The sequence below is a fragment of the Rattus norvegicus genome, chromosome 16 (genome assembly GCF_021556685.1).
Source record: "Rattus norvegicus strain SHRSP/BbbUtx chromosome 16, alternate assembly SHRSP_T2T, whole genome shotgun sequence".
Taxonomy (NCBI): Eukaryota; Metazoa; Chordata; class Mammalia; order Rodentia; family Muridae; genus Rattus; species Rattus norvegicus.
In genome coordinates this window covers 86,181,090-86,194,683 of record NC_141549.1, presented here as the reverse complement: position 1 = coordinate 86,194,683, position 13,594 = coordinate 86,181,090, and the positions used below count along the sequence as shown (strand labels likewise).

Sequence of the window (13,594 nt, the reverse complement as noted above, 5' to 3'; positions counted from 1 at the left end):
CCACACACAGACAACACATGCACACAATACACAATACACCCACACAACACAACACACACAACACATACACCACACACACATACACACACATACACATACACATACACATACATACAACACACACATCACACATACACACCACACACAGACAACACATGCACACAATACACAATACACACACACAACACAACACACACAACACATACACCACACACACATACACACACATACACATACATACACATACATACAACACACACATCACACATACACACCACACACACACAACACATTCACACACTAGTAATTCTTAATTTGACCCTTGTTTCCTCTCAACCAGGGTGAGCCTGGAGAGCCTGGCTCGGTCGGCTACCAGGTGAGTACCATTTTCATTAAGGAATACTCCATGCAGAGCTTTAAAAACACCTGGGGTAGGGAGGGGGCTAGAGAGATGACTCAGTAGTTAAGAGCACTGACTGCTCTTCCAGAGGTCCTGAGTTCAAAGCCCAGAAATCACATGATGGCTCACAGTCATCTATCTGTAGATGGGATCTGATGCCCTCTTCTGATGTGTCTGAAGACAGATACAGTGTACTCACATAAAATAAACAAATAAATAAATAAACATCTGGAGTAGACACCCCAGTCTGCCTGTCTTCAAGCCATGCTCTTTGTCTGTCTACAGGGGCCTCCTGGCCGCCCAGGGCCAATAGGACAGATGGGTCCCATGGGAGCACCTGGAAGACCGGTAAGTCCCTGTGTCCTGTGTCAGGTCATCTGTGGATGCTTCTTTTCTGCCCATTGAGTGCCACTGCACAACAAGCTAGTTCTGGCTAGGCCCCTCCCATCAGGTGTAAGCTCTTCAAGATCCATCTTAACTATGTGGCCCATCACCCCTAGACAAAGCCTACCAAATGCCCCACTTGGGGCAATCAGAAGGAAGCAGACTTGTTCGGGGCCAGGCCAAGTGTAACAGGTGCATCCCACCTGGGCCATAGCCACTGTAGGAAGGGACACATTAGATGTCTTTTATAGAGTCCCTGAGTGGAGGCCATAGGCCGTCCCTCCCTTCCAACATGACACAGAAAAGTGTAGTGGGCTTGAGCAGAGTAAGGGAAAGGTTACCAGAAAGAAGGAGTCCTTGTCAGCAGTGAAACAAATAGCCTTTGAGGACACACAAGAGAGCTTGGCTCCAGGTGAGTGACCGTTCTCGGGTGTATGTGCCCACAGCCCAGGAGGAGCGCATGCGAGTTCCTCTAGACTGTCATATTCAGTTGTAGTAATGATTCTCATCCTTTCAACTCTTGTGCAATGGGAACCTTTCTGCCACCACACCGTGGCAGGCTCAGCCAAGACAGGGTGGCAGTGAGACAGGATGCATACCGTTCTCCCTGTGAGTGGCTGGCTCACTTATATAGCAATAACTGTGTGGCTTAGGGTTTTTCTCTGAAAGGGGTTCAGAGGGGCTAAGAAGGTTGCTCCATCAGTGCCAGGCTTGCTGTGTAAGCATGAAGACCTGACTCCCATCCCCAGCACCATGTCAGAAAAACAGTATGGTATCACACGCCTGTCATCACCGAGCTGGGGAGGTAGAGACAGGAGGATCTCTGAAGCTTGCTGGCTGGCCAGCCTAGCTGAATTAGTAAATAACAGGTTTTGTGTGAGATACTGTCTCAAAATAAGTTTGGTGGAGTATGATTGAATGATTGGGGAAGGCCACTGCTGGCCATCACACATGTGCACACAGACTTGCACACACACACACACACACACACACACACACACAGAGGCATGTACACACATTGTACACACATGCACACAGACATGCACATATGCACACATGTGCTCACACATGTGCACACAGACATGCACACACATGTGTACACACATGCACACATGTGCACACAGACATGCACATATGCACACATGTGCTCACACACATGTGCACACAGACATGCACATACACGTGCACACACAGAGAAAAGTATGCAATAGCTAAAGAAACGGTTCAGAAAACCTTAGACTGTATATATGCAGCTGCCCAGTCTGTGGAATTGACCTACAGATCTGTTCTTTTCGAGAGCATTTGCAAATCCACCACCAAAATGTGACAGTGTCTTATGGGGAATCTCCTGGGAGAACAGAGGAGTCTGGCTGTGGTCACAGGGCCTGGGACCTCACAAAACTCAGGAATAGACACATCAGGGACACGGGTAAAGTCACAAGCCCCAAACACAAGCAAACCAGGAACAGCTGTGGGTAGATAGCAGCACATTCCAAGGACAGTGACCCTGCCTTCCTCTTGGCTTTTCATCCCACCAAGACAGATGTGGGGAAGCTCTGAGCATGCTGTCCTAAGTGGACATCAATGGTTTTCCCAGGGCCTCCAAGCAGATGTCATCTGAGTGCTGGGAGCGGGAGGAAGCCCAGCTTATTCATGTTTTTATGTTTCTGCAGGGACCACCAGGACCCCCTGGACCCAAAGGACAACCAGTAAGTCAGTGGGGAAGAGGTTGGGGGAGGGCTCTTTGACGGTCATGTCTGCATTCTTTGACCAAAGAACAACTTGGCCGACAAGTACTTCTGGTGTAGATTACACCGAGAACTATTGTGTAGTCTAAGACTTGATGCTGAGGAATCGACTCTGTGGTTTCTCTGAACGCCTGGCCCAAGCCTAATGCCGGGATGCCGTTTGTAGCTCCGAGACACCGCTGGTGAGCCACAGTGGAGGAAGTGTGGCTAAGCGATCTAGTTAACTGCAGATGCCGTTTTCCAGGGTGGAAGCAGGGTGACACTTTGTTTAAGGGGAGACCCTCGAACTAGCTGGATATAGTGAGACGCAATCAGAGCCTAAGGTTAACACTAGGGACATGACCAGTGCTTCTGAGTCAGGCTGGGGACCAGAGCCACACCACCTCCATGACAGGGTACTTATTACATTGGTGAAGCACCAACCATGGAGCTTGTTCGAGCCTTGAGAACAAAACCAGTGTGTCATAACCTGGGGAAGCGGAGCAGCAGTCCTGTCTCAGCAATGTGGATGAGGAAAATATCTGATCAGAGATCCTGGGGTCTAGCAGGAAGCTTGGAGGAACCATCCAGTGCTCCATATCCAGATGCAGGTCTTCATGTTCCCACGCCTGCTCCAGACGCAGTTCCATTTCTGTGACCCCTGGCGACCTTGGCTGCCACCCACCTCCGTACCCCTTAGGCTTCCATCCCTTCCAACAGAGTTTCCAGCTGGAGCCAGAACTTGAGGAGGCTCCTGGATACCCCCCCACTCTCCCCACACTCACCCCCATCAGACAGCCCTGAGCAGGATGGGAAGGGCCTACAGCCAAGGACAGCGGAAACCAGTGGAGCTGCAGGGCCAAGGAAACAGTGGCCCAGCCCAGGCTCTGGCCTCAGATCTCCTCTGGCTGCTGCAAATACAAACAGCCCCCTCACTCTGGACCAAGTCACTTCCGGGCAACTTTGACAAGCATCTATGAGCAGGAGTGCTGTAGGGACTCCCATGGTCCCCATGCTGTGCTTTGATTTCAGCTCCCAACCAGGTGGCGAAGGAAACCAGAATTTAATTAAAGGTTTTGGCTTTTATTTTTCAAAAGCTATCTAAGCACTGGAGGAGGCAGACAGTAGACTGCAGAGAGAGACTGGGGGAGTCCTGTGTGATGCCTGCTCCCTGTGGCAATAGAGACCCTGGGAAAGTGCATAGCGGCAAAAGGCAAAAGAGCACTGTGTGAGCATGTGGAGTGGCTCCTGGAATCTATGGTCTCAGACATCGGGGAGGGCTGACTCCAGCCCAGCTGCTCCCCGGAGGAACTGTTAGATAAACACTGGCTGAGACACAGGCCTGACTTTGCCTCAGAAAACAATCCAAACAACCACATAAATATGAAATGCAGTCAGCGTTAAGTCCCCTAAAATCATTTTTTTTAAAAATGTTTATATAAAGTTAGGATGGGTTTTTTTCTTTTTTATCAAAAATTATCTCCAGATACAGAATCTAGGCCATTATCTGGCCAGTTGAGATGCCCAGAATCTGAGGGGAGAGCTCCAGTCCTCCCTTGGATGGCCAAATGTGAATGTGTCAGCTGACAGGACCCCTCTCGGCTCACCACTCACCCCTCAGGTCTTCCATAGGCAGAGGACTAGGGGCACTTGGCTCCTGAAGTTCAGAGAGGATGTGACTTGGTCTCTTTCTTCTAAAAACTATTTTGGTTTCACTGTGGTTCTTGATTCTTACAAACCATCTCTGTCTCCAGGGCAACCGAGGACTGGGTTTTTACGGAGAGAAGGGTGAAAAGGTAAGGAGACCTGATGACAGGAACCAGTGACTATTACCACCCAAGGTGACCTGAGAACACAGTTTACATACAGACGCGGTTGACTATCAAATCGCTCACACTCCAGGGACAATGGTGGATTGGGGAAGACATGACTGCAAACGGTCTAGGCGGGCAGAGAGTCCAACAGGGACATGTGACTTCCACCCATCTTCAGAACTGGGGAGTGGAGGTGTCCCCTAAGAATGTCTTCTAATGTGAGGAACCCAGAGAAGACTAAAGGACTCAACTGAAGTCTAAGCTGGAACCAGCTCAGGGGACAGACCACATGGCTGTCCTGGCTGAATTCAATCATGGAAGATTAGGTGACTTCTGTTACCTCCTACTGCTACACTTCCAAGACCCCATAGCCTGGAAGAGAACACAGTGCCTACCCCTAACATCCAACCCTACACACACACACACACACACACACACACACACACACACACACACACACATACACACACACCCCTTGAGCCAGCCTGCTCAGTGAGCTGAGATCTGTCCCTCTGGTTCTACCATATGAGCTCTGACACTGTGGGTGCTCTGCATGTTCCCTGAATACTACAAATGGAGATCAGAATTCCTAAACCATTAAGGGGAGGGGGATGTCAAGTCCCCTGCAATGAAATATCCACAGTAATTAGGTCAAATAAAGGGAGGGTCGCCTGGGGAGAGGTCACCAGTGGGAGGGAATGGTCACATGGAAGACTGTGGAGATGGCCTTAAGGCAATCCACAAGAAGGCATTACTCAGTGAACACACCGAAGCCCTCATGGGTACTGGGGTCTCAGTCTTTGAACATGTTAGTGAACCCTCAGAACACACGGAGGCCCTCGGAAGCTGCTCTGACACTCCGTCCGCTGCCGTCCCTGCTACATGGTAGCTGAGCTCAAAGCAACAATGTAGACCTACTTGTAGAAACAGCAAAAGAAACATCGGCTGGAATCTGTGTTTATCAGTTTCTGAGAGAGAAAGGTCATAAGCAGGGCAGGAGGCTGGCCGTCGCTACTTACACGGAGCAGTGTCTACAGCTACAGACACAAACCCAGTGAGAGTCTCCTCAAGATATTTAGTCTAGCCTTTGCTCGTTAGTGTACACAGTGCTGTTTGCTTGTGGTGACCCCAGCAAAGCCCAAATCTATCAAATCTTCTGTAGCCTACAGAAGCAGGTGCAGTGTGGAATCATTGGTGGTCTCTGACCTTGCTGTACCAATTCTAAGCAATTGCTAATGGGAGGGTGGTTCACATCATTCTAGACCGCCTTTATTTTGATGTGGTTATTTTATTGTTGTGATACAAAGTAGCCATGCTTTAAAAAAAAAAGTGCATGTGGTAAGACTGGGTTGTCACTCAAGTTCTGTGCCCTCCTGATTCAAAACTGTCACTTTTGCTGAACAATCTGCAGGGTGACGTAGGACAGCCAGGACCCAATGGGATCCCATCTGACATCACACTCATTGGGCCCACGCCATCAACGTATCACCCGGATATGTACAAGGTAAAGAGAGGGTCGTTCCCAGTTAACCTAGGGAGACTACAAAGGTCATGTTCTTCACTTTTATGCAAGCAGTTGCATCCCAAGACAGGAAAGACCTCACTGCCGATTTGAGGGGGAGAGGAGGGAACTGATCAGATTTGCACCAGCTACTGGAGGGACTGGACAGTTCCCACCAGCCAGTAGGAGGCGCTTGTGAGCTGTCAAATCCTGAGTGCTGACAGCGAAGCTGGGCCAAGGGCCTACCAGTCCTACACTGAAGAAAGTCTATACTGTTTTCAAAGCTACTTTGGCTTGACATATCAGTATGTTCCAACTGCCTTTTCCTAAGAAGACCTTACTTGACTGAGTGTGGTCATCGTGGGTCCTCTGGGCTGTGTTCTCCTGCTCTTGGACAGACATGTGGTCACTAGCATGTTCAGAAGTGCCTGCACCCCATTGCTGGTGCAGATAACTAGCTGCTCAGAGGGAAGAGAGGCAGGCTCCCGGGCGCATCCCAAATCAAAATTCTAGAGAAATAATCCTTGTCTGCATTTGAGTCTCGAAGCTGCAGCGTTTAGGAGTTTGTTGATTACCAGGAATTCATCAAGACTGCTTGCTAGTTTATCAGACACATTTTAGCCTAGGATCCTAAGACAGGATTGATGCTTATGCACTACTGCCAATCTCAAAGGCGATAGCATTTCTCACTCTGTGTGTTCTTCACAGGGTGAAAAGGGAAGTCAAGGAGAGCCAGGGATACCCGTAAGTTCTGTGACGACTCCTTCCCTCCCTCCTGTGATGACTCCATCCTCAGGGCTCCTGCTGGAGTGATGGGGTGTGCTCTGGGCCTGACCTTTGCATTCTTAAACACTTCTCCATGTGAGGATGCATTGTGGATACTCAGTGCCTTTTATTTAATTATGGATACTTAGCATTATCTGAAGCTGTTATCGGGTAGTGGGAGGGTTGGGAGGGAGTCAGGAGGTTCCCTTGCTCTGGGCCCCTGAGGCCACCGCCATCTTGTTTGTCCGGTTTGACTCAGCTTCCTAGCTCTTCCTCACTGTGGTGGTGACTGTGGCATTCTGGGTAAAGGTGCTCAGCACACAGCCCTGTGCTCTCTCCGCCCCCATCCTGTCACTAAAGGGCCTAGGAAGGCTGCACACTGGCCGGTGGTGAGGTCAGCTCCAGGTACCTCTCACATTCTGGCTTCTCTTTCCTAGGGCATAACCTTAAAAGGCGAGGAAGGCATCATGGGATTCCCAGGAACACGGGTGAGCCTCACACTTTATAACCATGATTGTCTGGCTAGTTGGCATTCTGCTTTTTAAGCAGATTTTCTATTTTTTTTTTTAGATCAGTCTTTAGGTTTACAGAAAAAAACTGAGCAAAAAAGTAGACATTTCCCCATGGCCCTCTGACCCTACCCTGGGCACAGCCAGCCAGCTGGGCATCCACCACCAGGGACATCCCTCAGATGCATTCGCTGACAACCTATGAACCCATGTCCTCCCCCACCTGCATGCTTAAGTTTTTCAAACACTGTACCTGCCCAGGAGCTTCCTCCTGGTATGAGGCCCGACTGATCTCTGTAACAAACTGCAGAGAGTATCTAAGATACAGGTTCATTTCTGGACACCCAAAGAGTCCGACAGCAATGTTCCTCATTGGGAGGCTAATCTGTGAGAGTAAGGTGTCACCTTCAGAGCCATGAACGTCAAGAGCCACCTCAGCACTTGGGGTTGAATGTGGCCACCTGCCCCTGTTCTTCCAGACCTTAAAAGCACAAGGCTGCTCGATGGTTGTTGGTCCTGTCCTGCGGTCCTCTGGGGAGCTTGGTTTCCTGTCCTGAATCTTTATTGCTTGTGTTTTCTGTCCAACACAGGGTTTTCCTGGCCTTGATGGAGAAAAAGGAGTCTCAGGACAGAAAGTAAGTCTAATACACAAAAAGTAGACTGTTCCAGGCCTGAGACCTCATGTATATAACCAGTGGCATTTGTCTCCAAAGCTCACTAGGGATGTACCGTGCGTCCTCAAGCTCATAACCAATTGTTCCAACTCTCAGAGTCCTTAGCGGGGCATTAACCTCTGTCTCTGCTTCCCTCACCCATCAGAACCCACAGAACCCACCCCAGGTCTCTGCCACTAGGTCTCCATCCCTGGGCCTCACACCCCTCTCTGTCATGGTCACTAAAAAGTTGTCAGCGGGTGTCCGAGGTTCCCCCTCTATTTCCTAGAGATCTACACACACTTTGGTACTCGCTTATGTTTAGTGATGACCTGGTTGCTTTTCTCCTGTGGTCTGGCAAAGAAAAAGAAAATGTGTATGAAAAGAAAATTTTTTACAGGTCTAGACAAGATTTAGCAGCAACTAAGTACCAGCTGGAGCAGAGAGCACACACAGAAATGCCTTTATCTAATTAATCACTGATTAACTCACAGCGTTCCTTGTATCACAAATTCAGCCCACCTATTGCAGAGCCCAGCACCCTCCTCTCACCCACAGTGGACAGTCCTGGGGTCTGGCTTTAGACCTGTACCAGCCTCCAGGGCCATGTGACCTATCATGCTCATAACTTGAGCTTGACAACAAAGGAATTCTAAGCAGAAGCTGTTCCATGTTTTATCCAATGGGCTAGAGGTAGGGAGGGGGTCGTCACACCTCAAAGTATACATACCCAACGTGCCAGAAGCTGCAGGGTTGCAGTACACACATGCACCAAATTTACTCGCCCCAGGATACAGCCACGGCTCCAGTCAGCTTATAGTCAGCACCAGAGTGCACACACTGGGTACTCAGGGCTCCTGTGCCCATCATGCCGTCCTGTCAGGCACACAAAAAGCAGCCTCGCAACCCTAGCTCCCCCTGAGTCCTGCTTAGATCTCCACAGCAAGTAGCCACGTGACACAGAAGAGCCCAGAGACTGAACTAAGACAGAGGAGCTACGTGGCTGTCCTGGGATAGCAGGTAGTCTTGCCTCCCTGTGTCATGGCTGACCTCCATGGCTCCAGCTCGAGGCCAGGCTCTGGTACTGACCATGTACCGTGGAGACCGTTATTACTGCTCTCTCCTTCCTTCTCATTGTAGACTCTAAACTCAGGCTGGAGGCCACACACTGACTGGACCCAAGTTCTTGCTAAGAGTGTCCCCAAAAGTAACACAACTGAGGCAAGAGCTGTCCCCTGCTCCATAGACAAGACCAGAGTGACACTGGCTTAAGGGTGGCAATAAACAGATTCTGTGGAGGCAACTAAAGCAAGCACTGGGCCCAAAGCCCAGCCGAGTCAGAGTCAGTACACCCATGAGGTAGACAGGTGACATGTTGTCACCTACTCTTCACTGAACAGAGGAGCTGTCATATCTGGAAACATGGCTTAGCATAGCTGCCCCTAGACTAGAGTTCCATGGAGACTAGCCCTGACCCTTGTCCCCACCCTCTGCTGCCTAGGTACAGCATAATAGAGAATCCCATCCAGCGCTCTCTCCTCTCCTCTCCTCTCCTCTCCTCTCCTCTCCTCTCCTCTCCTCTCCTCTCCTCTCCTTCTTCTCCTTCTCCTTCTCCTTCTCCTCCTCCTCCTCCTCCTCCTCCTCCTCCTCCTCCTCCTCCTTCTTCTTCTTCTTCTCTCTCTCTCTTTCTCCCTCTCCCTCTCCCTCTCCCTCTCTCTGTAACTTGGGAAGAAGCATGTGTAAGAAACACACATCTGTGTTTAAGTGGGTCAAAGGAAGACATAGTTTACCCAACTGAAAAAATAAGGAAGCAGGCAGACATACACAAATGACTCATCCTCCTGCACGTTAGTGCAAACCACTTCGTCCAACTGGCCAGCTGCTGCCTCCCCACGAGCTTTCCAGATGTGGTGAAGATGTGGCCTCAGGGGCCAGAACTTAAAGGCAGCTCCAGAGAGCTGCCTGCATACATACAGAGACCCAGCAGCGTGCCAAACAGGGAGGAGGCAGAGAAGGCCGTGCATCCTGGGGAAGCCCCAGCCTCCCTACAAGAACAAAGGGCCTTCTCTGCATGCCTATGTGCATGTACACAGGGCAGGGGGTGGGGGGAGACACACATGCTGGCACACAGGCATGGACACCTAGAAAGGTGAACAACTCCAGGCAGGGAAAAGAAAGATGTCTTGTGCATTTTGGTTGTGTTATATTGTCTGAAAAATAAGCAATTACTTCCTCTCATTTTGGGAAACCTATGTTTAGAGACAGTCGAGTCTTCTCCCACCCTGGAGTTATTATAGAGTGTGCTCGTGGGGATCTGGTCTCCTGGGGACTGTGCACCGGCCACAGTCTTTGTGTAGTGTGAGTGTGGGGTACAGGAAAAAGCTATCCCGGTATTGACAGGGCCACTGGACTGCCCCAGAACTGTTATGACCCCTGGAATCACAGCTACCAAGTGTGATTTTTTTTCCAGCTATGGGGGAGTTAGGAGCAGGCAGTAAGGCTGTACCCACAGGCTAGGCGTGTGATGGCATCATCACTAAATCATGATGCTGCATCTTCCGGCCCCACAGCCCTCGTGGGTGGATCCTGGGAGGAGAAGCCTTACCCCGAAGGACCCTGAGTTGCATTACATTAACCCCAGTTCTGCATGCCTGGGTTCTTGCCTGAGGAAAGACCTAGACATCCAGAGATGGAAACACATCCAGACCAATAAGAGAATGCTTTCTGTTGAGCATTTGAGGAAACGGTCACTGGGAGCCTAGCTGTAGATGTGTCCTAACGGTGAGCTCCCGCCAGCTACTGAGGACCTCCGCTAATTAGTGTCCTTAGGACCTTAGGGGTCTCTCTTGAACAACATAAAAATCAGCTGTTCTTGAATGTTCAGCTCCACCTAGGGTGAGAGGACCAGAGTCAGCCCCTGCAAATGGGGGCTTGGGGGGAGGGGGGCAATCAGCCGATCTTTGCCCGTCAAACAGGCACATGGACTCCTGCAGATTTGTAAAATCCCCTCAGCAGGCCAATTTTTACTGAACCCTGCCCTGGTTTTGGGATCTTTGTGGTCTTTGCAAGAAGAACGAGCGTCTCAGAAGGCCTTACATACCTGTCCAGCTTCCTCATTGACTGGCATTTGAGAAAAGTGGAGACCAAATTAGTGTTAAAGATTATTTTGTTTGTTTTTTAATGAAAAGAGAGTGCTGGAGAGATGGCTCAGGGGTTAAGAGCACTCTGCTCTTCCAGAGGTCCTGAGCTCAATTCCCAGCAACCACATGGTGACTCACGACCATCTGTAATGGGATCTGAGGCCCTCTTCTGGTGTGTCTGAGGACGGCTACAGTGTACTCACATAAATTTAAAAAAAAAATAGTAAATTATTTAAATGGAAAGAGAGATTCCAAATCAACAGGCTCTGAGGATTCTGTTTGGTGGCAACTGGAAACTTTCAAAACCCATTATGGAGGAAGAGTTTAGCTAAGGGATCTGATGTGGCTGCCGCTGCAGGAGGAGACGGGTTCTGCCTGTACAGTCTGCTGCTCACTTGGATGCTGATGTGTGGAATGGAAGGAGCAGCCGTCCCTATTGCACAGTCCCACGGGGGCAGCGCAGACACATCCAGAGTTCCATAGCACCAAGTCCCCCAAATACTCTCAACGCCAACAACCAAGGGGAAAAAAATACTAAGAAAAACTACAAGGTTGGGGGCGGGGAGCACTGGAGAATGTCTTGGTGGTTAAGAGTACTTGGTGCTCTTGTAAAGACCTGGGTTCTGTTCCTGGCACCCAATTGGTCACTCACAACCATCTGTAATGCTAGCCCAGGATCTGACCCCCTCTTCTGACATCCACGGGCACCAGCCGCTCACATGGTACCCATACACGCATGCAGGAAAAATACTCACGCACATAAAATAAATCTTTTTTAATGTAAAGCACAAAAGAAGGAAGAGCTGTTTGACAGACACTGCAGGACAAGGCCGTCCACATTTGGACTCTGGCTCCTGCTTCAAGCAAAGCAGCCTTAAAGACATTTGTGCATCTGAAATGAGGGAGGTGAATGTGTGCTGGGTCGTTGGGGTCATTGAGGGGATTCTTGGTGGCTTCACTGGCTGTGCTGGTAGAAGTGGCATTCGGTTGGTTTCTGGAGTTTCCCCCTGAAGCTGGAAATAAGACGTTCATATCTGTCTTTCAGGGAAGCAGAGGCCTGGATGGTTTCCAAGGCCCCAGTGGACCCCGAGGACCCAAGGTGACTCATGTCTTTCTGATGGTGATGTCCCGCTCCTCACTTAAGCAGCACAGGCAGAGGCGATGAGCTCCGCCCCCTGGGGTGGGGGAGGGGGTGCTGTTGCGTTGCTCAGTCCCCTCAGCATGCACTGTGCAGCAGGAGGCTGGGTTTGTAGCAACACAGTGGGGAGGTACCTCCAGTTCCTGATGGAAGGAGGAACTTGTGTGGTTAACCCTGAGGGCCGAGAGGGAAGACAAGGTGAGGTGACCCAAGGTAGCTAGGAGAGGGCCCAGCCCTGTGGGTGGCCCTTCCTGCTAGAGGACACGTCTGTGGAGATCAGGGAAAGGCGTGGGTGTATCTAGAGAGTACATGAGGCTACTCTACAGCTTCCCCTCACCAGATGGCTCAGATGACAGTACTATGAAGGCCTGAGGCTCGGAACCCTTGCAGTCTCCCAGCCACTTCTGGCATCCACACCCCTGGCAAGGGCTTCACAGGGAGATCCTCACATGCTGTGGTGTTCCTTTTTATGTCTGTCTGGTGGCTGGGATGCAGGGACTCCCGATGGTCACATGGCAGAGCTGTTGCCATGGGGACAGTCCAGGTTGGAGAGTGAGAAAATCCGCCCCCATTATACCAACTCTACATTCTGTCCACTCCTGGACAATATACAAATTAAGAGAACTCCAGACAGCTGAACTCACAGTGCTTTCTCTGCCTCCACTCAGGGAGAACGGGGAGAACTAGGACCCCCAGGACCTCCAGCCTACTCACCCCATCCATCCCTGGCAAAAGGTTGGTACGAATGCTTCACATGGACCCTCTTTTGTCAGTACCAGAGTCATAAGCTTCCCAGGCAGGTTCTCCAAGTGAAACAAAATGATGTTCAGAGCACAACCTCAGAGACAGCCCAGCTTCCCTGGTGGTTTCAAAAGGGGTCACTAGAAACAGCCACTTTGGTTCTGGCTGACAGCACTCACTACCATCCAGGTGTGACCCTATCTGTGAGCAATGGAAATGTCTTCCTTTCTACACCCAGAATGCCACTGAGTCCTCTCAAATCACTGAAACCACTGCGTGTCTTTTTGTATCCTCTGCGTCTCTATGCTGTCTTGTGTTTATCAGAATCTTACCCTGCTGGGCTGTGAATTAGGGCCCCCTGTATTTTCATCATTTGAAAGCCCCCTGACCCTCTCTGTGTACAGTGTACTTGCTGGGAAGTTGGATGCCTGAAGTGGTCTGTAAATCGCAGCCTCGTTACTATGGTATGGGCCTGTTCCTAGACAACGATCTGATTCCAAACTGAAGGGACCTGTCTTGGTTGCAGGTGCCAGAGGTGACCCAGGATTCCAAGGTGCTCATGGGGAGCCAGGAAGCCGAGGCGAGCCAGGAGACCCTGGACCCGTGGGGCCCCCAGGCCTGTCCATTGGAGATGAAGGTAATGGAGTTTCATACCATCAGAACATACCTGGTCTCGGGGATACAGACGTGGACCAGTAGGCTTTGCTGGTCATATGACTTTCCTGTGGCTCCATCCGCCCTTCTCATGGAGTAGTCTCGCTATAAAGAGATGAAGGGCGCAGGCAACGGTGACTCCAGCAAGGTTAGATTAGGACTCCGATG

The 13,594-nt window shown here is 50.4% G+C and overlaps 1 protein-coding gene across 1 annotated transcript in view; it reads left to right on the top strand.

Moving 5' to 3' along the window:
- The window catches only part of Col4a2 (collagen type IV alpha 2 chain), a 135,853-nt gene that overhangs the window by 89,365 nt on the left and 32,894 nt on the right, over positions 1–13,594 (top strand). The window contains exons 9-19 of the mRNA NM_001427256.1: positions 341–376; positions 686–748; positions 2,458–2,493; positions 4,266–4,307; positions 5,737–5,829; positions 6,535–6,570; positions 7,029–7,079; positions 7,691–7,735; positions 11,939–11,992; positions 12,700–12,766; positions 13,299–13,409. Coding sequence (NP_001414185.1) covers positions 341–376; positions 686–748; positions 2,458–2,493; positions 4,266–4,307; positions 5,737–5,829; positions 6,535–6,570; positions 7,029–7,079; positions 7,691–7,735; positions 11,939–11,992; positions 12,700–12,766; positions 13,299–13,409 — 634 coding nt within the window. The remainder of the gene's footprint in view (positions 1–340; positions 377–685; positions 749–2,457; positions 2,494–4,265; positions 4,308–5,736; positions 5,830–6,534; positions 6,571–7,028; positions 7,080–7,690; positions 7,736–11,938; positions 11,993–12,699; positions 12,767–13,298; positions 13,410–13,594) is intronic.